This window comes from Falco cherrug, chromosome 10, assembly GCF_023634085.1.
Source record: "Falco cherrug isolate bFalChe1 chromosome 10, bFalChe1.pri, whole genome shotgun sequence".
Classification (NCBI taxonomy): domain Eukaryota; kingdom Metazoa; phylum Chordata; class Aves; order Falconiformes; family Falconidae; genus Falco; species Falco cherrug.
Genome location: NC_073706.1, coordinates 23,736,059 through 23,759,200, shown reverse-complemented (window position 1 = coordinate 23,759,200; position 23,142 = coordinate 23,736,059). Strand labels below are relative to the sequence as shown.

At 38.3% G+C, this 23,142-nt stretch overlaps 1 protein-coding gene across 3 annotated transcripts in view; it reads right to left on the bottom strand.

Moving 5' to 3' along the window:
- The window catches only part of ANO3 (anoctamin 3), a 207,008-nt gene that overhangs the window by 27,755 nt on the left and 156,111 nt on the right, over positions 1–23,142 (bottom strand). For all 3 annotated transcript variants that reach the window (XM_055722906.1, XM_055722907.1, XM_055722908.1), the window contains 5 exons: positions 22,869–22,924; positions 20,367–20,488; positions 19,009–19,143; positions 13,178–13,274; positions 7,931–7,991 (listed from right to left, as the gene is read on the bottom strand). In XM_055722906.1, the coding sequence (XP_055578881.1) occupies positions 7,931–7,991; positions 13,178–13,274; positions 19,009–19,143; positions 20,367–20,488; positions 22,869–22,924 (471 nt within the window). The remainder of the gene's footprint in view (positions 1–7,930; positions 7,992–13,177; positions 13,275–19,008; positions 19,144–20,366; positions 20,489–22,868; positions 22,925–23,142) is intronic.

The following is a 23,142-nucleotide window of genomic DNA, read 5'->3' as shown; positions in this document are numbered from 1 at the left end:
CTATTTACATATTAAGCTCCAAAAGCAATGAGTATCTCTGAAGAACTTCAGCGTTTTTCTAAACTGTATGAACATAAATGCTGCACTAGAAAAAAAAGAGTTAATTATTACAGACAAAGGGATTTCCAGGAAGCAGTTCATCACAGCCTGAGAAGTACAGCACACAACTTTCAAAGCAAGGATGTTTCTCCTCTATGGTCCCCCATGAAGATTACACAAATAAACTGATCAGAGAAAACTAGAAAGAATTTCTTCAGCAAGGATAGTGAAAACTTTTCACACTGCTCCATGAATTAAAATTACAGTTAAAATGTATTGAGCATAATTTCCCTGTGTAGTTTAGTTACAGTGAAGGGATAATGAGCGATATGACCAAACCAACTTTGTTCACCGATATGAGTATTAATAAAAGAAGGAAAGACCATGCCATTGAATGAAAACAGTAATACTGTTAAAATGAAAGCATGTTCTTGAAAACTGTAAAATACAACAGGTTTCTACTTCACTGTTTTGCCGTTATTAGTACTAACAAATCAAAACCTAATATTCAGATTGCACAGCATTTCATAGTCATCTGAAGGCCTATCATTCAAATTGTAAACGTAATTGGAGCTGATAACTGAACTCCAAAGCGGTTTTCTTTGGCTGGCTTGTTTGGGGTCAAAGTGGTTCACTTGAGTTTAACTGACACTCAAGCAGTTCTCTCTTATTTTTTGCTGAATAAGTTAGAAAAATGTTCCAAGCATAGGTCCTTCCCGCAATATAACGAACCTTAACTTGGGAAATAAGCAGTGTGGAGAAATGGAATGTATGTTAAAAAGCAGATTAAATGGTGTTTTATAAATACACATGTGTTTCAAGTAATGGTACCACCTTCCAACCACAAAAGAAATAAGAACGAGGCCAAAATGAGATACCTTGACAGGATATTTAATTATAGTCTACCCATACAACATTGCTACAACATCTGTGAGTGCTTTCCATTGCTCTGACAGTGTTACATACAAAGAAGCTAACCTGAGGAAAATGCACAATTAAATGAAAAACCGAAACCCCAACCAAACAAAAGAACATAACCAGCCCTTATCTCCTTCCTCCCAACAAAACACCCATAGGAAAAAGCGTAAGGCAGTAGGAGGGGAGGCTGAACATGGAAGAAATAATTACTTTCTCCAGGTGTATATCTCCTTTCTTAGATGGTAAAGTACCCACATACATGGACACCTAATTAATTAACGTAACTGCATTAATTAAAGCAACTGAAAATGTAACAGTGTACTTTTTATCGTGCTGTCTGTCACATGAGAGGTTATATGGGGGAGTTAAAAGTTGCATGATCTAAACCTGTCTCATGTAGAAAAAACCCACAACCCTTGCCAAAACTCCACAGATAATACTGAACAGCGTAGCTGTTACTATCATTTGACTTCAAGATGAGTTTTTCTCATCCTTCTCAATCTAACGTTGGAAAAATGAATACATACAATACAGCTTCCAGTTTCCTATAGGAAAGGAAGTTTCCACACAAATTCAGCATCATCCATGATTTAGTTGTCTTATTTGCTCCTGGCAGCATTCATATGATGCTCACTGCTCAGGGTCACAAAACATTACCCATCAACCTTCTGGTCTAATTGTAATAATTATATTTCTTCATAAGGGAGCATAACTCTTCAGAATGGTCTTGGAGTTGCTGCCTGCCCAGAAAACATTAGCTTAAGCGTGCCATCAAAATACATATCATTACCTCATTCTATAGCAAAGTGGTTTTGAATTATTCCTCTCTGAGTATGAAGCCTGCGTACAGAACCAGGGAATTTTTCTTCTGCAAAAAGCTCTTGCTGATCATCAATATTGTTTTAGGTCACCCCTGAGGTTATTAACACCCTGGTACATAAAGTTTTCATCATCAACACATGGTAAACTAGTGAGATTTCTGTAGTATAACACTGACTTTTGCTACCAGCTTATTTGGGTCTTAACTGAGTAGCTTTGTTTTGCAAAATAAAATCATAGACAAAAGCAAATTTCTTACAGGTTCTGTATATTACAAACCAGACTTTGAAGTCAACACTATGAAACCCTCCTGTGGAATGATTTTCATTTTTCTGCTTGTAAGGCTGCAATGGAATAAAAGCAATTCTGAGAGCATAAAAGTAAACAAAACAAGTAATGGCAACAGCTCAGTTACAGATTACAGTCAGTCTACAGTGCAACCGACTTCACAGAGATTTTTTATTCTGCCTATGACTACTACCACAAATCCTTCTACTGTCAGTCATGCTGCACCAGTAACTACCACTACCAAAGAAAATGTAGTAAGAACAGAGATGAGCAGCTGGCAAAACAGCACACCCCTGAACTCCACTGATGGCACCACTTTATCTTCAAATGTCATTACGGTATCAAAAGATGGAATAACTAACTCCACCACAAACTTCAACAGAAGTCCAACATCTTTAGCGATGTTTACAAAAATGACTGACTCTTCTGGAGCGACCCGAAGTGCTGTAGCTACTTCTGCTTCCACAGTGACACCAAGTAACTCCAGAGTCACCTATAGTACCTCTTCAGCTGTGGCGCTCCCCAGTGAGAACTCTTCACTCAACCTCACGACGTTGTTCCCCACCAGTATCACTCTGACATCACCCACAGTGATGCAGGACAGTCCTATGCCAAACTTAAACCCCATTCAGCAGACAACAGAGTTGAATCATAATTTCAGCAACCCTTCTACTGCATCATCTAATTCAAAAGATGCCAATGCAGGTAAATACCTAACTAAAGTCCAACTGGTTTAATAAAATAATTTGAATTAAATAATAAAAAAATGTTTTCTTCATTGAACAGGAGGCTTGATAGGATGTGTGAATTAATAGGTGACCGAGTACAGAATAAAACTAACACTCAGCCCCCACCCCCCAAAAAAAATTAAAAAAAATATAATTATCTACTCTTTACTTGTTTAACACTTCCAAGAGTGGGGGAACCTAATGACAGGTACTGTCCATTCACACTGGAGTTGTGTAGAAAAAACATTTAAACATGTAACACATTAACTTATTTAAGTTCAGAAACTTTTGTGACCGAAGATGACTTCTTATAAATACTTCCAAAGGAATTAATCATTGTACATTTAATTATCAAGCTGAGGATGCGTGGGAAAACAATGGAACATAAAACCGTCACGGCACTTTTCTATCCTGCTGCTCTGAATCAGGTCTTCAGGAAAACAAAAGGAAAGATTAGAAGACACAGTAATTTTTTGCATTAATTAGCTTTCAAGCTGTTAACACAGGACTGAAAGGCTTATCCATCACATCCAGTAGAGTACAGTTTGTACTAAGAACTAAAGGAGCACCAGACTCTGATGTTTCTTATCATAGTTCTAATAATTACAACGTACCCAATTTTTAGATAATGTGACTGAAAAGGAAGCAGGGTGGGAGAGGCAAGTTTAGTTCCAAGAAAAACAGAATACTTTGAAGAAAAGTCTTACAAAATCAGAGGAAAATCTTGGAGGAATGCAGTTATTCTCCTAACTGAGTAAGTGCAGAAAGCATTACTGGATTTCTTACCTTGCATACTCAAAAATTGGTACTCTAACAATCACTTGAAATTCAGAGGCTGCAATTTTAACTGCTGGCTTAAATACAAATAATTGCATTCAAAGAGTGATTGCTGTTTATTTCTTTAAACAAAAGGATAGTGGTTGATTTTGTAATTAAACCTGGAACCTTTTCATTTGACTAAAAACTCATGTAGCCTTTCTTTTTAAAACCTCCTTTATTCCCTTGAAAGTCAAGGATGGAGATGTCTCTTTTCTTTTACAATGGCAGAAAGTTTATGCAGAGAGGCTGGTTTAGTCATAGTCTGCACAGTGTTTCAGATCCTTGGTGGAAAGTCCCACTCCACAAAGCCCTCGACTGCTCCAAATCAAGAGTGAAGTATCTGGACTTACAGACTTATTATTTTCATTCAATTGTCTCTTTCTTTCTTTCTCTACTAGACAAAAACTACACAGAAAGAATAATAGTTGGTGTCACTGCAGGAGCCATTTTGGTATCAATATTAATTGGTCTGATTGGGTATTTTATATATGGTAAGAAAAGGTCTGAATCATTTTCCCACAGACGTCTTTACGATGATACAAGGAATGACCCAGGTAAGGAATAGCACAAGTGTTTTGCATAAGAACATTTTTTATTTCTGCACAGAACTGCTTAAATAGTCTGGTTTTATAGAGTTATTAGTAATTGTATCATTGACTTCAGTCAAGCTAGGTTTCAACTGACAGTACTTTATTATTTTAAAATTTTAGCTTAACCAATATTCCTCTTAACTCCCTGTCTCCTCCTTGCAAGTTATTTTTGTAACCTCTGAAATATCAGGAAATATCACATCTAGTATCAGTGAACCTGTTCAAAGAATTCTGGGTGAGTTCAAAACTGTATCTCAAAAGCTTTTGGAAACTTTGATTAACCGAAAAAGGCTAAACTACTTACTCATCCAGCTTCAATTACAAAATGAGGGATGAAGTTGTATCTGTTTTTAGGAGTTAAAATATTTTAAAGAGGTTTAAAAAGAGGATTGCTTTTGTCTTCTCCATGAATATGTATAAACTTGTATTAAAGCGTAATCTCACAGTCTCCAAACATTTATATCATGTTCCTGGACTTTATTTTTAAATGTTTAAACAAACACTGAGAGGCTAAACACACTTTTTTTTCTCATATAAAATCAAATCAAAATAAAACTCTGGCAATACGCCTTTTCTGGCTTAAATGCAAGAGCTGAAAGCTGCCAGAACGTCAGACTATGAGCTAGCTTTGGAAGCCAACCACCCATGAAGTGCTGAACGGGCATTGCTGGGAGGACGCATGCTCTCTTCAGAAGGTCATGAATCATGCCCTTCACCTTTTGCTCCCTCCACGTAAGGAAGAGGTTAACCAGGCTCAGCTGCAAGGGACTGCTGAACTAAACTGTGAGGTACCCAGTGTATGGGGATAAGAATCTCTTAAGCAATAGATAAAAAATAATAATTACACTATCCTTTCAGTTCTCCACTTGGACAACTCACTTGGACCATATGACCCAAGTTTTGCATGTACATCAGATGACAAAACCAGCACAGCAGACAAGGCTGAAGAAGACAACGCAGGGTGCCCATCCGACGGCATTCCTATGACTGACATGACACCATCCCACTCCTCGTCATAATGTTTGCTTCAGATTATATTCTCACCTGTTATCTATACGCTTTCATTTTCCCCCAGATGACCTGGCAGCTGTTATCTTACAGGCATTACTGTGCAAACAATGTTTTGGAAAGGAAAGGGAAAATCACAAGATACACTAATACACAACAAGCAGGGTCCAGCAGCAGAATATCTGCTCTTCTACTTTGTAACTAAATGATCAGCCTATGGTTTTCCTGGAAAGATATTACACTTCCTTTCTTAGAAATAATACAGACAAATTGCACTCAGATAAAGTTCTGCCTTGTGTAAGTTTGGTCAAGAATGGAAACATTGTAACAGAGCAAAATTTGGCTAGGATTGCAATGATACTTTAGCATCGATACAAAAGAATTCCCAAATTTAACTACCTTGGGGTGAAACTACTCTGTCCAAATATAAATTCTATCTGATAAATGACTCGGGGCATTATTTTCCCCACTCTACATTTGTACCTTCTTCAGTGAATATGACAAACAGAATTATATTTACTTGGATTACTCAGAGGTTGATGTTTGGTGGGGAGAACAAAATCTGAGTGACATGGACTACATTTAACCTTTGACTACGATGACAGAGTTAAAGTTACTATTGAAGGGAAGAAATGAAGACAAGCGTTGTTCTGTCAAACTGATCTGTTGTTTGCAATGCAGGCTAGATCTGTAGAAATGATGTAAAAGGTTTTGGTACAGGTTAGACAGAAGAAATACTTATCTTAAAATGAAAGGAAAGGAATTATGTCTGCCATGTATATAGATATCCTAAAAAGCATGGTCCAGTTTTGTCCAGCTAAAGAGTAAAATTATGGCAGTATAGTGCAAATAATTGCATAGTGTATCTGTTTGCAATTACGAGACATGTCTAAATAGAAAGAAAGAACATGAAAAAGACAGCTGTAAAGGCATAGAACAAACAAAGTGCAGAGAAAATAACTACTCACATGGGATAAATGCTTGTTACTATGACTGTTAAAATACTTCATTCAGTGTGTGGAGACTGTGGATCATGTCAATGGAGTTGTCTCACTGGACTAAGAGTTATATGGTTGCGAATGTTGCAATGACAGTTTATTCAAATAAATATGTGAGTAATGTACGTGCACACACACACCAGAAACAACGGCAGTCATACTGCAAAGGAGTAAACCCAGTATTTATTTCAAAGTATTGAAAAGATTAAATAATTGAGTGCGTATGTGCAATGTTGCCACTCCTACAGTCATAAATCAGCACACTTCCCATCAAAACTGGAACCTGATTCCTAACATTGTACCCAGCATGCTGGATAGCAGACTGACAACTGGAGACACATTCACCTATGTTAGGTGAGAGTATCACTCTGCTGCTCGAAATTAAGAAAAAAATCAATATTCAGCTTTCATCTTCCTTAGCACATAGACCATCTTTCCTGATAATGGCAAAGCAGGACATAAGCAAAATTCCTCCTTACATGTGAACCTTGGCCTCAGCTGAAAATAGAAAGAGATCTCTCTAAGGAGAACTTGAAGATAGAAGCTATCAGAGCTGCCTACATTGGTAGTGCAATGCATTTTAGGAATTTATGGAACTAATTATTAGTAACTGCAAGGCCATAACAGCACTGCTAGGAGCCAGTGAAGAAATACCAGAGGCAAGCACTCAAAGTGTGTCCTTCCATTATATTGTGTTAATTTTTATCAATCTAATTATGAATTTTGCATGTATGTGCATGTGTCTGTTTACCTCCTGGATGCTTTGCTTTTGTTTGTATAGTCCTCTGCTTTTATCAGGCCAGCCTCCAAAATTTGTGACATTTGTTTATCCTTCACTTTAAGTTAGAATCATTAACGGTTATTCATATGTATGACATAAATAAATCTGTTGTCTGCCATTTGATTCTATCTAAAGTTGTAAAACCTGGCTTGAATTCAGACAGTTGTATGTATGTGAACTGGTGTTATTTTCTCAGGCTTTACATAGACAAACATTTACATTGGTAAAATTAATCACCTCTTGTTCCAATACCAGTCTTCCCTACTGTTCAGCAGCAAAATACTATTAGCTTCAGTGAAAGCTAATTCCATCAAGCATTTCATGCTGGAATCATTACATCTGTCTTACACAGCATGATTGCAATGACCTTCTAAGAAAGGCAAGACTGCTTTTGGTAACTCCTGTTCAACAGTGGCCTCTGTGGATATCACCCTGCTTGGCTTTGGGCCCTGTGACATGATGTGTGCGATGTCAGAGTGAACATAATGAGATACTCAGACTCAGAATTTGAATATAAATATTAAAACTGTTGTAAGCACTTAACATCAAATCTTTCCTATACTTCCCTCTAATTAGCTCCCACAAAAACATTCTCATTTATTCTATAAGAATTCTCTACACGACATGATTTTTATATTGACTCCAGATCAGTAAGTTAACCTACATGTTTGCCTCTAAAAAGACTTCTGCCTGCCTGATATAAAATGCAGGCACATGATTCTGAGATGTTAAAGACAGCCATTACATTAATGATAAAAGGCATTATTTTCACCTACTACTAGCACAGAAAGTGAAGTTGATTTAAACCGAAAAAAAAGTTTGTGTGACAGAATCATAATCCTTCTTTTAAGTTTTATCAAGAGCTATCATCTCCCTTTACCCAGTAATCATATAAAATGGTCAGGTGAACTAAAATTACAAAACAAATAGAAATGTACTTACCCCAAATCGCCATGAAAATAGCAAAGAAAACAGTCCCTCCATTATCAAACAAATGTGTGACCTAAATAGAAAATAAATACATCAGGAACAAATAATTTCCACTTAATCTTTTGCCCCAAAGAATCCCAGAGAACATAACTGGTGGCAGAAACTAAAAGCTAAACATCTGAATAAGAAGTCCTACTTGCATGTTTCTTCTACCAAGGTTTGCCCCACTCTCTTTCAGTATAACTTGAACTCCAGTTTTCCAGCCCATCACCTCATGCACCTTCAGTCTATTTGTTTCACAGACACTAAGAGCTGCTCTGTCCATGCCCAAAAAAGCTAAAGATTCCTCCAGAATTCCTCTAATGTGCCAGGTCATATTCAACCCCAACATTTTCTATTTTAGGGTTTTTATAAGCTTAAAGAATGACTGTCTTTTCACTTTTCTTCCTCTGTATATTACTCAGGTAATGTCTCTTTTGATCCCATTTTCTTCTCTCAGGCCATCTGGCAATTTCTCTGCAGGTAAGAATGGTATATAATCCTTTTTATCTAGGCATCTCAGCTTCTCAAACTGTTGACATATTCTCCTTTTTAACAGGCTAGTGCCCCTACACTCCAACAAACATTAAATAAATTCTAAATACCTCCCCCTTCCCCAAAACATAACTCTAAATTGTGCACTTCATTTCTCCTCATGAATGCTTTCCCTTTTGTTGGATTTATCCCTTATCTTACTCTTATAAGATTTTTTTGGTCAGAACAGATGTTCTGTTCCAAAGTGCAAGGCTTACCCACAGAAAAAAGTAATAGTTTTTGCATGCCTATGGATCACTCTAAGCATCTAAGAGGGTGAATATCATGTCTCACTTATTATGAAAACATCACAAATTATACTAAAAAATCCCCAGATTTTTTAATATTCAAGCCATAATATCAAAGAGTATTTAGGAAGCTAAAATTAACATCAGTGCACTTTCAATAGATTTAAGATTGCCAATTTGCAGCAATATAATTTTTCCAGGGATAACTGGCCTATATTTCTTCTAATGAGAGGTAGTTGTTGCTGAGTGTTAGTAAGCAAAGCACAGGCTTCAAATTTCTATTTGGAAAAAAAAAAAAAAAAAAGCACAAATCATTACAAAATAACGGAGCAAACCAAGTTATCGTCAACAGGCATATGTTAGGATTTGAAGTGAGCTGAAAAAGAAATGAAAAAATGCTGCAAGTGGCTCTGATATGTATCATCCTAAACCATCCAGAAAATTAATGGTTATATCCCACTCTTGAAAATAAGAAGAGCATGTCCTGAAATGGAATATTCTTGAAAATATTTTTTTTTCTTTCATCGGTGCTGAACCTGTTGCTGAATTAAGGACCAATTTTTAAGCTTTTATCGTGAAAAGAAACCTGTCCTTAAGCCAACGGAAGGGCACAGGTAACCAGGTTCAGTCTGTGATCTTTTCTTATGTCTCTTATGTCTTAACGCCCAAAGGTGCTGTGGCCAGCGGGACCATTGTTCTGTAGAGGAGCCTGCCTGCACGCTGGGGCTGACAGGTGCCTCGGGCAGGTTACCCAGCCTGCTCCCAGGAGAGCTGCCAGCTGCAAGAACTCATCCTAAGGACAGGTTTGGATTCTTCTAGAGAAGGCTGGCATCATTGCTTCTCTGCCTAACAAATAAAACTCAGGAAAGCAGAAAAAGCTAATGAAAACAGCATTGCTTGCCTCTATTTTATTTCTTATTGAGTAGAATTGTTATAATTTCGTGAGAAACCATTATGAACACGTATTTTATCCGTATGTCAGTTCTGTTTTTCTTTTTTTTAAGGTTACCAAATAGTCACTTCCCCATTTGGGACTGGTTATCAATAAATCCAGTATCTCCGCTGCATGAATCGTACAGTAAGAACAACTGTACATACAAATACGTCTTTTGCCTTGTTTTCCTTTTGCTTCCATATGGGAAAGCAGAAACATAACGGGTATGAGACTGAAAATGTGAGAGATGAATGAAAGCTGTACAATAAATCTGATGAACATTTTCAGTGTTGAATGTAGACCTGTGTGAGGATGTGATTTTGGATATTCTGCTCAGTAAAGAGGGCATCTTCCCAAGGGCATACAAAATGAACCAACCAACCAAAACTAACCCAGCAGAACTAAAGCTGCCAAAGGTAGAAGATACTTACCTGGCCCCCGATCTAGCACTGTCTTTATAAAAAGAGCTCGGGTGAAAGTCTTTCAGTACCAGAATTAAAATTTGACTGTCTTGAAGGCTAAATGTGTAGTCTAAGACTCCGTGTTGACCAGAGGCCTCTAAGCAGAATTGAAACATCGTAGTGCCTGGTGCTGGTCCGTCAGCTACCTGACTGATATTCTCATTGTCATAGGAGACTTCAGGCATTTTAAATCTGCCCTGAATCAACAACCTGCCCTCAGGCAGAGGGCACGGTGGGCTTGGCACAGGACCAGCCCCAAGAGCCCTACTGCCCCATCCGCATCACCCACGGATCACAAAGTCCACTGAATGTGGACAGGAATGACAGCTCAGGCATTTGGCAATTCAGGTTACAACTCGGCTGTTACCTGCCCTTCCTTTCAATTATAAACTTCATCTCAGTGTGGCATTTATAAATGGCAATGGATTAAAGAGGGAGGGGATGAAAGAAATGGGAGGTAACAAGGAAGAAAAAGGCGTCTTTTGTATTTTGTCTCCAGCTTTACAAAAAAGTTGGCAGGAAAAACTTTCGAAGTACGTGATTTTTCTGGCATTTGTTTGTTCTGTCTGAAGTGCTCCTCTTAGAGGAACCTTGTCAGATACTGAAGAAAGAAACCCTGACATCAGTTTTAATAACTTGAAATATGGGCACAAGGTCTTAGATAAATGAGGCAGGTCCCATAACATAAGCAGGTTTGGGGAGATAAACTTCACTTAAAGGAACTCACTTTTCCTCATTAACTCAGTGCTTACGTACTCATATACAATGAACGATTTGAATGAATAAGGATTAAACCACTTATTCCAGAATAAGGGTGCCAGTGCCCAGAAGGAATGAGGAATAGTCTCCCTGGCGTATCAGTTCTTCGCTTGTGTGGTTATGTTCCCACAACAGCAAAACCAGAGGGAAAGGCTGACAAGCTCCCTCTCAGGAACAAGAAAGCAAGCAGGAAATGCCATTTTCCCTTCCTGGAGAGCAGAGCCGATGCCTTCTTTTTAAATATGTTAGTTCCACTTACGTTACTAACAGCGCCTCAAAAGATACAAAGGAGCATTTGATTTGAAATCAGATTGTCATTTTCTAACATTTACAGACTGTTTTCATTCACTAATTTGGGTGCAAGCACGGTGGAAGTGCTGACACACGTTTGGGTATGTGATGCTCAACTCGTGCAGCACGGTGGCATCCAGCAGGACCACAACCCCTGCTGGAAACCGGGCACTTCCTAGGAGCAGGGTAACACACAGAGATGCAGTGAACTTTCCCTTAGAGACAACATGGTGAGTGAAGGCCCGTTACAGCTATAACCTCAGAATTATAAAAAGCCTCATTGAGCTTTTTTTTATTTTTTGCCTTTTTCTCTGCCATGCGAGTGGCCAGATGGTAATCCTATTCCTTCCCAAAGAGAAGCACCTCCCTCCCCCACTTGGAGGACATCCAAAACAGACAAATCCTGAAAAGAGACAATTTTGGGTTGTTTTCGGTGCTCTAACGTAAGATTGATTGGTTTTTCAGAAAAAAAGCACCGGCAGGAAAAGTTGGAAGCTTACAAGGATTTCCATAACATTTACAGGCATCAGGAAAGGGTGCCTGCGAAGATGGAATACAAGTGGTTACTGCTCGTTTTCCCTGGCTGTCATCTGGGTTTGCTTCAAGGAGAGCAGTTTGAAAGTACGTGGAGGTATGGTTGGCCTGGCACATTTTCTCTGCAGCAATGAATTCACAGTGTGACATTAAATGTAAGGTTTGCATGATTGAAACACAGGGTGTCAGTGTAAATGTAAATAAGACAAAAAAACTTGCTTCTTATTAACTGGGGATGTTAAAATAATGGGACTTAAAATTAAAGGGATGCCACAGTGCCAAATGTAATAATTTCCTGTTAAACTGCAGTGGGCTGCTTAAGAGGTACTTGTCATCTTCTAAAAAGAGGCATTTCTGGGATGGCTTGTATAGTTTGCATAATATTATTTCAATTAAGAAAGCTCTTATCACCAGTACACATCTTGAAAAAAAAAGAAATCAGTAAAAAAAGTTACAAAACAATCTCATGGAGCCATTTTCTGCCATAGAGTTATAGCAGTATTTAAAAATGAAAACCAGTTCTGCATTCAGTACAACATTATTAATGATATTTATTGCTGCATTTGTTGCAAAACAACTTTTTAGTTTTAAAATTTTGGCATTATAAAATTGAAAACTAAATTTGTAAAATCTAAATATACATTATTTTCACAAATGTCAAATGTTTTTAGAATTTTCCTTTACAGATAATTTGGAATGTAGAGTTTTACTCAACATTGGTCCTATCTGTATGCAATACCAAAATCTAACACAAAATTGATTTTCTCTTTCACATCGCTGCAGTGTGGTTGCAATGCCACGGCCCAGAGACAATCCCATTTTATAAATACAGGCTTCTGAGCTAGATTTATCTTATGGGTTAAAGAATGCCAAGAAAATGCCAAGGCTGCTTTTCCAGCATTATGAACATACCACACATCAAAACCTATTGCTCACTTGAAGAAACTGCATGTATACAGAGGTACTTGTGATTATTTAAGTTTGAAGGGTAACTTCTTGTAGCAAAATGTTTAGATGTGCAAGACCTTTGCATTAGTTTGACAGAGCAAAGCACATCACAGGCACATTGGACTACAAAATTTCTTTAGGAGGAGCAGAAATTCAGCTACAAAGTAAGCAAGGGAAACAGAGTGAGAAGTTAATTATACAGGAAAGTAGGAAAAACCTTCCCCAAAAAAGTTTTATTATTCAGGGGACTTGATAAATTGAAGAAAATAATAAGGATTTAGGAAGGTATTGCTCACGGAAAGTAAAACAAATTTTACAATAATCTCTGATCATTTCAGAGCATCCCATTAATTCTGATCATTTCAGAAACATGAATTGCAAAGGCTGAAAAAACCTCTGGAGAGAAAGAACGTGCTTTGCAGGAATCTTGGCTGAAACAAGAGCAGCCATTACACAATGAAAGTGGATCTTTAGACAAAAATTATCCTGGTAGCAGTAAGACAATAATTACCTTGGCATATATGCAGCTTTCATTAAGCTTTTGTAGCGTGCAGTTGCGTTCACACATAGGGCACATGATGGTTTCATTTGCCTCGCAGATCTCTTTGCTTTAGTACGAGAGAGGAAAATAAAGGTTATAAAAAGGCTTTTAGCATACTTAAGATTTTCTGAGGCCAGGCCGTTTGTGGTCTCTATTTGTTAACAGTATGCGTACACCACAAAACCGGCTCAATAAAATAAATTAAAAGTGACTGTTAGGTTTGAAAAGCTTCATCTCACATCAGTGACCTGAAAACCATGGATGCTAGAGCAGTATGCAGTATTTTTGGGCATCCTGCTGCACTTCTCACACTTGTGAATATCCCATTCTCTCCCAAATAGCACAAACAGAAGACCAAAACATTATTCACTGCCTTCAAACATATTTACTGCATATTTTTCTAAGCGACATAAAAGATACCAAACATTAAGATGATGGACATCACTGGTATAGCTACACTATTTCAATCAACTTATCCCAGTTTACATCAGCTGAAGGTCTGTTCCACAGGATGACGCTGAGATCAGTCAGTCACATGTAAAAAACCACTGACAAGGATTTCTGGCAGAAGTATTTCAAGCCTTTGCATTTTTATTTGCTACAGAAGAACTGATGTATAGGGCTAATAAAAAAAACAACAGCCACCAAACAACCCACTTTAATGTCCTATTTTGGGGGAAAATATCTTCAAGCTGCATTAAGGATCCTAAGGTTTAGGAAGATGAAGTCACTGTCTTCACTGGGACCATTCATATTCAAAATGTACTACATAATTATGTGTCTTGACAAAGGCAAAACAGAATTAACAGAAGTGCAAAAATTAATTTTAAGGCAAATTTTAACTGCAGTGAGTAAGCTTCCCAAAGAACCTCAGCAATCGCCTTTCCCTATCCTTTAGCAATGTTGATGTGCTTGAAATGATCCTATGACACACGAGGAAAGTAGCAGTATCAAACAAATGCCAGCAAATCCCCTCTAATTTGCTTTAAGAAACATTATGTTTTCACTCTCCTACTCATAAAAGCTGAATTTACAGTTCTAATACTGTACGGAAGTTTATGCTTATGTCCAAATGAGTGCACCTATTAAATCCTGTCTTTACATAACACTAAACAGAAATAAAAGATTCTGGTTGCCCAGATGCTGCTTTTGTAGTCTTCGGTCATACTTCACATAGCATCACAGAATCACTAATTCACTGAAACCCTACAACACAAGGTGGTCCTGACAAAGAAATTCTCCTAAGTAACCCTTAAGCCAGAATGAGCACAGCAGTCATATCAGAGTTGCAGAGTAACAGACATCTTAGTGTGTCATATCAGAGAATTTTCTTGCTTGCATTTTCAAAGTGATTAAGCACAAAAACAGTATTTCAACAGTATGTTATAATGGTTTGCCAATAATAAAAAATGTTGTCAAATATAAGGCCAAATTGTAATGTACTTTGAATTTAAATTCCAACATTATAAATGTTAGATTTTCTGTATTATATACCTTGAGTTAAAATCTTGGTTTGTTTTTAATAACAAGAAATTTTACAAAATCACACTGACAGTGATAGGTCACAAGCTTTAGCACTACACCGCAAAGGCAGTAACATCTGTAACACAAGTGTTTGTGACAGGTGCTATGTTAACTGTTACTGCAACTCAAATCTGCAGTATAACAGAGCAAAATAAGCTTCTTTGTGCTGTCCTCACTGCTATATCTGAAATCTGCAATAAAAAAATAAAAATGCAAAGGCACCTCAAGCTATGCTGTGTTCATGCCTGCCCTTTCTGTTTGGCTGACAACAAATGGACAACTTGCAACGGTGATAAATAATGATATGTATAAACCCATCTAAACAGAATTCTTTTAAACCATCACATTTATTTTTATATAGATGTGTAATAGCTTGACATCTAACTTAACAATAAAGATAGGTAATAGATATGGCACATAATTTGTTGAAAGAACCCAAACAAAGAAACTGCTATAGGACTATTTAAGCCCTTCCATTTGACCACCACTCCACATCTCCCCCAGTTAAGCTCAAGGAGGGCAAATGGATCAAAATATAGTTAAAAGTATATGAAACAAGAAATACAAAATCAAGCTCTGCATTTTTGTTTCTGCATGTCTGAGCCCTATGAATATAATTCAATTGCTCTGGAAACTACTACGGAGGTTCTTCTATAGAGATTCTCTGGATTGTTCTCTTGGCTACATTCATCTCACAACCGAACCCTGCAACGAGTTGCAGACACTAATCTCAGTACCACCAGGGACCTTGGTGCTGGCTCCTGGCAGCCACACTATTACCCAACTTTATTCCAAACCCATACAATGAAAAGAACATCCTCCATTCCAATGTCCTTTCAGAGATACTGCCCATCTTACGCACTTGATTTGTGACAGGACAGAAAAATGCCCCAAATTGTGTAGAATGGAGAAACTTCTGTTTCTAAACATGGGACGTCCATGCATATTTGCTTATAATAGTGTCTAGTGCCTGATACCACAGTGTATATGCAGGTCCTCCCATCTTATTTCACCTTCCTCCTCCCTACACACTTGAATCATCAAATGATTCAATCTTGACCTGAAAGTTTATTGTTTCCCTAAAAATGTAACTGAGGAAACAAGAGAGACACAGCGTGAGGGCAAAAGGCAGCACGAGAGGGGCACTCGCCCTGGGAAAGGAGGAAGGGTATCACCAAAAGGGAGCACGTATGCACCGATATGCACCACTTCCAACTTGCCCGTGGCAGCCACAGATGAATGACACACAGGTTCTGCCCTTCACCTTTGCCAGGCTGAGATGGGGTCCTGCCACAGGCCGATATATATATTTATAAAATATCATTAATATGTATAGAAAAAGAGCCACCTGGTATCATGACAGAACCCAAGCTCAGAGCAGAGAGAGGCACTCATACAAGTCATAAGACAAATCAGTTCTTAGGTGTGTATAACCCTCGCATTGCTGTACAAAACCTGTGGCTGGCATCGCAAGCAGTGTTTGGTTCTACGGCAATGCACGCTTGTGTAGTTGCTCATTCCTTCTGTGCTGAAACTGCTGGACCTCAGTGGAAAAACAAAAGGATGGGTTTGTGCCTGCAGCCACACGAGGGGGAATCATGGCAGCTCCCCGCACCCGAGTGGTGGAGGGACATCACTGAGGAAAGCATGCTTCTGCAAAATTGATTTCATCAGTCGCTAAGTTCAAATTTTGTGGTACACAAGACAGATGAAAAATAGGGAGGTTTTTGACAGAATTTATCACCCTGTAAATCAATACTTCCTAACATCCACTCCTTCCTAGCAACAAGTGTTAATAGGATAAAACCTGTTTCACACGAAACAGTGTTACACTGAATAATACTGAATGTGGGGCAATGGGGCAGTTACGACACTGCCATAATGTCCTGACACTAGGTTTAGATTCCTAATTGCCACTGGGTTTTCTGTCCCTAGATTTTGCCAGAATAACTTACCCAACCTTTCCTTCCAGAGGGCTGCTGAACACTGCATTTGCACACTGCAGTAGTAGCAGTGCTCAAAAGACAATGATGGATTATAAAACTGTTATAGATGTTTATCTAGCAGTTTTCTTCAAATGACTGCAGAAACACTAGATAGATAATTTCACAGTCCCAGAATGTGTCAAGAATAAGGTTTAGGTTGTGCAGCCTGTCTGCCTGCTAATGGACGAGTCCTGCCTGCTTGAGGTAGGAGGTTTCTGTCTAACTCTCACTAACCCGTCTAGGCTAGGCAAGCAGATATGGCAAGGAGCAGCATCTGTTATCACCGGCTTTTAGAATGGCCTCAGTACACAAGGTGATACAGAAAACATCTACATAGATTTTATCAGGCCAGTCACAATCAGCTGGAGTGAGTTAAGCTCTGTTCTGGAATCCATGTCTCACAGCAGATCTTACTGATCTGGTGACAGCATGCAGGGATGTGACAGTGCCCTGTCACGACTCTGCAGGGGGCCTGCACAGATTCACGCCTTCCGCCCAGAACGAACAGATCCAGGTTACAGGTGTGGGGCTGCCACAGAGCACACAGCTAGGGCATTAACCCGCCCTCTGCCAGTATTGGGAAATGAACCCTGGCTAACGTTAGCTATGCTAAACAGGTAAACACTCCCCTCCCTGCGCAGGCATAGGAGGTATACGGTAGATCACCTAACTTTCAGGCTCTTGCTCTGTGTAACACAGCGTGATACCGAGGCACCTCAGGATGGGACCCAACACAAGCAGCCTCCTCGGGGAGCAAAATAAGATCTCTGTGTTCTGTCTGCAGCTACTCAGCAGCCGCCAAGGGGAAAAACTTGGCGAATGAAAACACAAAAGCTAGCCCACCTCTGCGCTCCTGCAATTTACACCCTGCAACCTTCAGCAAGCAATAAAACTGCGTCTGTCAGTCAAAAAAGCTGAGCAGGAACCTTATCTCCAAGTCTTCTTGGGAGAAGTGTATGACACCTATACAAACATGTAACAGCTTACAGTTTGAAAAAAAAAAATCTTAGAAGTTCTGTTCTTTCTTTTGGGCAGTCTCAATGCCAAATCTTTCTCTACTACGGCAATGCCTAAAATATTACACTGTAAGCTGATAATGGTAGATTACAGCCCTTTGTTCCCCTTTTGTTGAAACCGTGCCATTGTACACATGAAGAATACAAGATTTCCAGTTCAACAGTCCTAGTCCTGAGCTTTAAGAACAGGCTGATCCTCTACTTTACATCCATCGCATTTTAAAAACCTTTATCATGCGAAACAACCCTTTTACATAGAACTATACCTTAAAGGTAGCATAGTTTCCTGGCTGATACATTTATTGCATTTAATTGCATTTAACGCAGTTTGAAGCTGTAAAGCCTCTCAGGAGTTTGCTGTAGGAAAGCAAGCCTAAAACCACCTCACTTACAGCACTGCAGAACTCAACAACTCACTGTGAAACAGGAGACTGAAAAAGTTCCATAGAGAAAATGTAAATAGCCCTGCTCAAAGCCCAGGAAACACTTCCTAGGAAATCTGACTCCAAGCACACTTACAGCCTAAGCACCCAAACTGCTTGGAGGAACAGTTGCAATTGCAAGTGCACCGATGCTGTTGTGTCTGATGACATCTAATGGAAAACTTTGTAGTAAGGGTGCCTCCTCTGAAACTGTTCCTAAAAACACAGGCAGTACTTAACTTGAGCACCCTCATCACGATTTCTAATTTGACATAAACCCCTCTCCAGCAAAATCACAACAGTGAGAAACCTGAAAACTAAGTTCATGTCATGTGGTTTTAATCTCCCCCAAGCTGGGTCTCCTGTCTGCAGTTTACACTGACGTAGTTAAGAATTTTCTTAGACAAAAAGTTTGCCACAATTAAAAGTGAGAAACAAACAAAGGCATAGGCGAAAATAAGTTGAAGTTTGGCAACTGTACTACACTGTGGAAGTTATAGGCAAGATGAAGGTAAAGAGGGAGTATGACTGACTGTTTTTTCACCCGTTAGCCTTGACTGGAATGACAACCATCGCAGTACCCATGGCATCAGAATCAGTACTTGCTGTTTTTCCTTACAGAAAGAATGGGAATCACCACAGCCGCTGTGACGGCTGTGAGTGGTACGCATCTAGCTTGATGCAAAGGAGATATACAAAGCAGATACACTTGACTGAAGAACCCAGTGTTTTATTTGGTTATTTTTACATGATTACCCTATCAGGAAAGCATTTGTAAGTATAATAATGATCTCAGTTGTACCAGACTTTTCTTAATTTTCAACAAGCTATTAAGTTTTTAAATGGGATTTTACCTTACTTGGCTGGAATCCATCGTAAATAATCCATAAAGGAAAACAAAGAGTCCAACCAGGGCAGCAGGAATAAGCATTCCAGTATACCACCCCAACCAGGCAAAATATAGTCCAATTTTTTCACCAAAATATCGCCTGTGTGAAAAGGAAACATATGTTTTTTAAAGTTAAAACTTACGATGACCTCTATCCATTTTCACAGTAGAATAATTCTCTTGAGGAACTACCATTACAAGTTTATACTAAAATTATCATTGGTTTATCAAAATGTTTTATTTCAGGCTAGTATAACATTTTAGTGGCACTAACTGCAGACTTACCAGAATGTATATTTCATACGGATATAACTGAAGTGTTCTGTAATTTTCATGTCCTTGTAATGACTAAGTAGATGTACTAGTTTCAACTTGATTAAATGTAGGATGTTTTATTTGTACACACAGATAATATATATACACACACAGAAATTCAGGGAAGGGATAAAGTAAGTTGGGATGACGTAAAGTATTTCTTTATAAAATGCATTTATGATTGAAATATGTCATATAACATGATTCTCTATTATTAGAGAAAATAATGGACTGAAAACACAAGTTGAAAGTTGATCCCTGATTTTTCAAAATCTGTGTGTCTGTTGCCGGAAGAGATGAAGTAGCAGTGATCAGAAGGCCAGTCACAGACAATACTATTTGATTAGCACAGAATTGTCCCATGGCACATGCTCAGCTGCAGTCTTCAGTGAAATGGTACTGGGCACAATGTTTGGGTATGACTGTCAGATCAGGAATAAAAACTGACAGCAAGGAAAAATGAATGACTGGTATTCCATGTCAAAGACGAGGTAAGTATGAAACCCAAACATCGCAATTATTTAACTTCTATTACATATATTTCTCTACTTTACATTTGGTAATCTATGACATTAATTATAAAATATATGAGCTGAAGTTTATTTAAACCCATGCAGAAATGTAATAATTAGGTTACATTTTCCCTCCACTGGATCTGGTAACTCTGACTGTCCATGTGGGTAAGTCTTTGCTCTCCAAGGGGCTCTCATGAGGGGCAACCGTCTCTGATCAGCACATCACTTCATGGGTTTGTGTTTTAAGTTTCACACTGCAAATTGTTAAGCAGCTGGATCTATGTGCCTTTTATGCAGCCTCATTTAAAATTAATAGCCCTGCACAAAAGAGCACCCAAAAGGAGCAATTTAAAGAATTCCTAGCTTATATGATAATATCGATAGCTAAATTTTACAAGGAAGCATAAGGATGAGGAATTTAGCAGTATTGTTAATACACTGTTACCAGGTAATTCGTATCACAGAAACAAGCTACTCTTCAAAGTACTAATACCTGATTAAATCGAGAGGTTGGTATTTGTACCACATTCCCCACCGTGCCCAGCGCTCATATAAGAGGTGTCTGTGGTTCTGAGCTCCGTGTGTTTTGATGGGATGTCTGCTTTTGTGGCTTCCCTGAGAAATGCAAAGACATTAAAATATACTATTAGGCACTATGGAAAAGACACATTTCCTAGGTATTTTTTTACAATGTTAAAAGAAGAAATTTCTATATTTAATAAATAGGTCTCATTATGGACATGTCTAGGCCATGTCATCTGGAGGCTTCATGCAGGCTTGGCAGAAGAGACAGGGCTACATATGCTTCTGAAATGGACATTTTCTCTAAAGAATTAAATGACAGAACCACATCGGTACAAGACTACACAGAGATAATCAACTCTTTATATGGTTTCGAGTATTTCCACTTCACTAATATGCTTATTTTTATGTTTCCATGTATTTCAGTTTTTAAAAATTTTTTTAGATGTTTGTGTTATCTGGTTTTCTCTCCCATAAAATTTCAGAAATTTCTGGTAGGTCAGCTTGGTTCTCCTCTCCCAGACATTTTCTATGGCTTTATTTAACTCCTGTTCACAAGTATAGAAAACCAGTCTTTCTGTGATATGTGTTTTCAGAGATGAGGGAAACAGCAGAACTGACGTTCGTTTCAAACCTACACAGGATGCTCAGAGGATTAAAAGCAAAACACAGAGCCAGGCTGAGCCAAGAGGAGTCCTTCCAGGCATGCCTGACATTTACAGACTGCCTGGCAGCCTGAAAGAATAGGCTTATGCTCACCAGTCGAAACGTAACGCACAGATTCATTAGAACCATCCTAATCAGAATCTCTTGTATTTGTAATTTTACTCCAATTCTGAAGTAGGACAACTCCTTCAGTTGAACCTTTTTTTTCCCCAAAACCCCACCACCACTCAGTCACGTTAAAGAAAATCTTTCGTCAAATAACTGCAAGTGAGGCAAATGATTTCCTGGGAAGAGCACAGAGCTTCCCAGAGCAGTACTTCAGAGTTAGGAATCAGACAGCTTCTCGACCCTGGTAGATCCAAGTAGTTTAACCATTTAGATTTTCATCATTTATTTGAAATCTTGAGCATTCCCTGCAACTCAAAGAAGACTATCTAATCATAGCAAAGAGTCCAATTCTACTTATTGACACCAAAGAAGAAGTAAAAAAAAAAAAATGCCAACACAGAGTGTGACCTTTGGAATAGCTAGGAACACCTAGGAATAGGATGTCAACTTACTCTCACAGTCACCTGGATGAATGACTGCAATGCATAAAGCATTACCCAGTATTGCATATTTTTAAATCTCCTCCTCGCCACCACCCCCTGCACCTTTCTGCACTGTTTATCCATGAGTTCAAGTCTCAGCATTCCCACTGGGACTGAATTTTCATTCTCACTTGCTCATGTGAAAAAGAAAAAATTGGGGGGGGGGGGGGGGGGGGGGGGGGGGCGGAAATAGGAAAGAAAAATGGAGTGTTCAACCAGTAGGCCTTAGCACCAGTCAAGCAGCAATTAAGGTTAGAGCAGCTTAAAAATATGACTTCATTAACCTTACATGAAACTTTGAAACAATAGCTTATGCCATAATAAAGGAACATATACATTAAATGGATATGGCAGCATGGTTTTGACAGCCAGAGAAAGCTTCACAGGTTTTCCCTGAAGTCAGTAACGCACAGCTGAAGCGTTAACAATGACGTTGAATTATTTATCAAAAAGACTCCTTTTCTGTATTCCCCGTATTTAATTATTAATACCATATTCAAAAATTACTCTCAGCAATTTGTAAAGCACGGGTCAGTCCTTTGAAACGCAACATGAAGTCACCATATTCAGCCCCAGCAACCACAGAGTTCACAGCTGCAATTGCTGTGCTGCTGCTGGGCTTTCAAACGGCTGACGGTGCGTGGCGTGCTTCTTTCTGTTCAGTATACAGAGACGGAAAACTTTCTGATGTCAAACACAAATTGTTCATTTACTTCATGGGTTCACAGCTTTCAGTAGACTTTAACCTGCTGAAGAAGATACCGTCAAGCAGAAGCTATCCAGAACTATTCAGAGAAGACTAAATGGGAAATGATTAACCAGTCTCCCTATGATGAAGTCCACAAGCTATTAGAAAACCAGAACATTTTGTAGGTGGCAGGCAAAAATAATTTAATACCACTAATTGGAACAATCTGGAAAAAGTGATATTCTCCTTAAGACCTCTACAGACAATGTCCAGATCACAAAAATAAATAAAGAATAATAATATTCTAGTTCAGTGACAAAATGCTCCAGGAAGTTATTATAATATATTATATATAAAAAAAATTTAAAAGCCAATATTAAAATAAGAGCTATAAATAATAAAAGCCTCAAAAAATTACAGGGTGAAATTAAAAGTTTGCAGGACAAAATTACCAATGAATTAGGATCTCAAAACATTAATGCAAGTTTTAATTTGAATATAAAGAGAAACACAAAATTAAAAAGATTACCTCATGTGGTGGAAATGCTGCTTCATATGTTCCATTATTTAATAATCTATTAATACCTAAAAAGAAAAAAAAATATTAGCTTTGATATATTTTTTTAAAATTATTATTATGCATTTCATTTCAGGCAGTGTGAATTTTCAAGTTACACAATGAGAACGTAACAGTATTAGCTGCTCAGGATGCTGCTAAACATGATGGTAAACCATAATCCCACCAACTGTTCGTGCAGGTCTTGCTGATGCCCTGAGATTTCTAGCTCTGACAAACTCCAGCA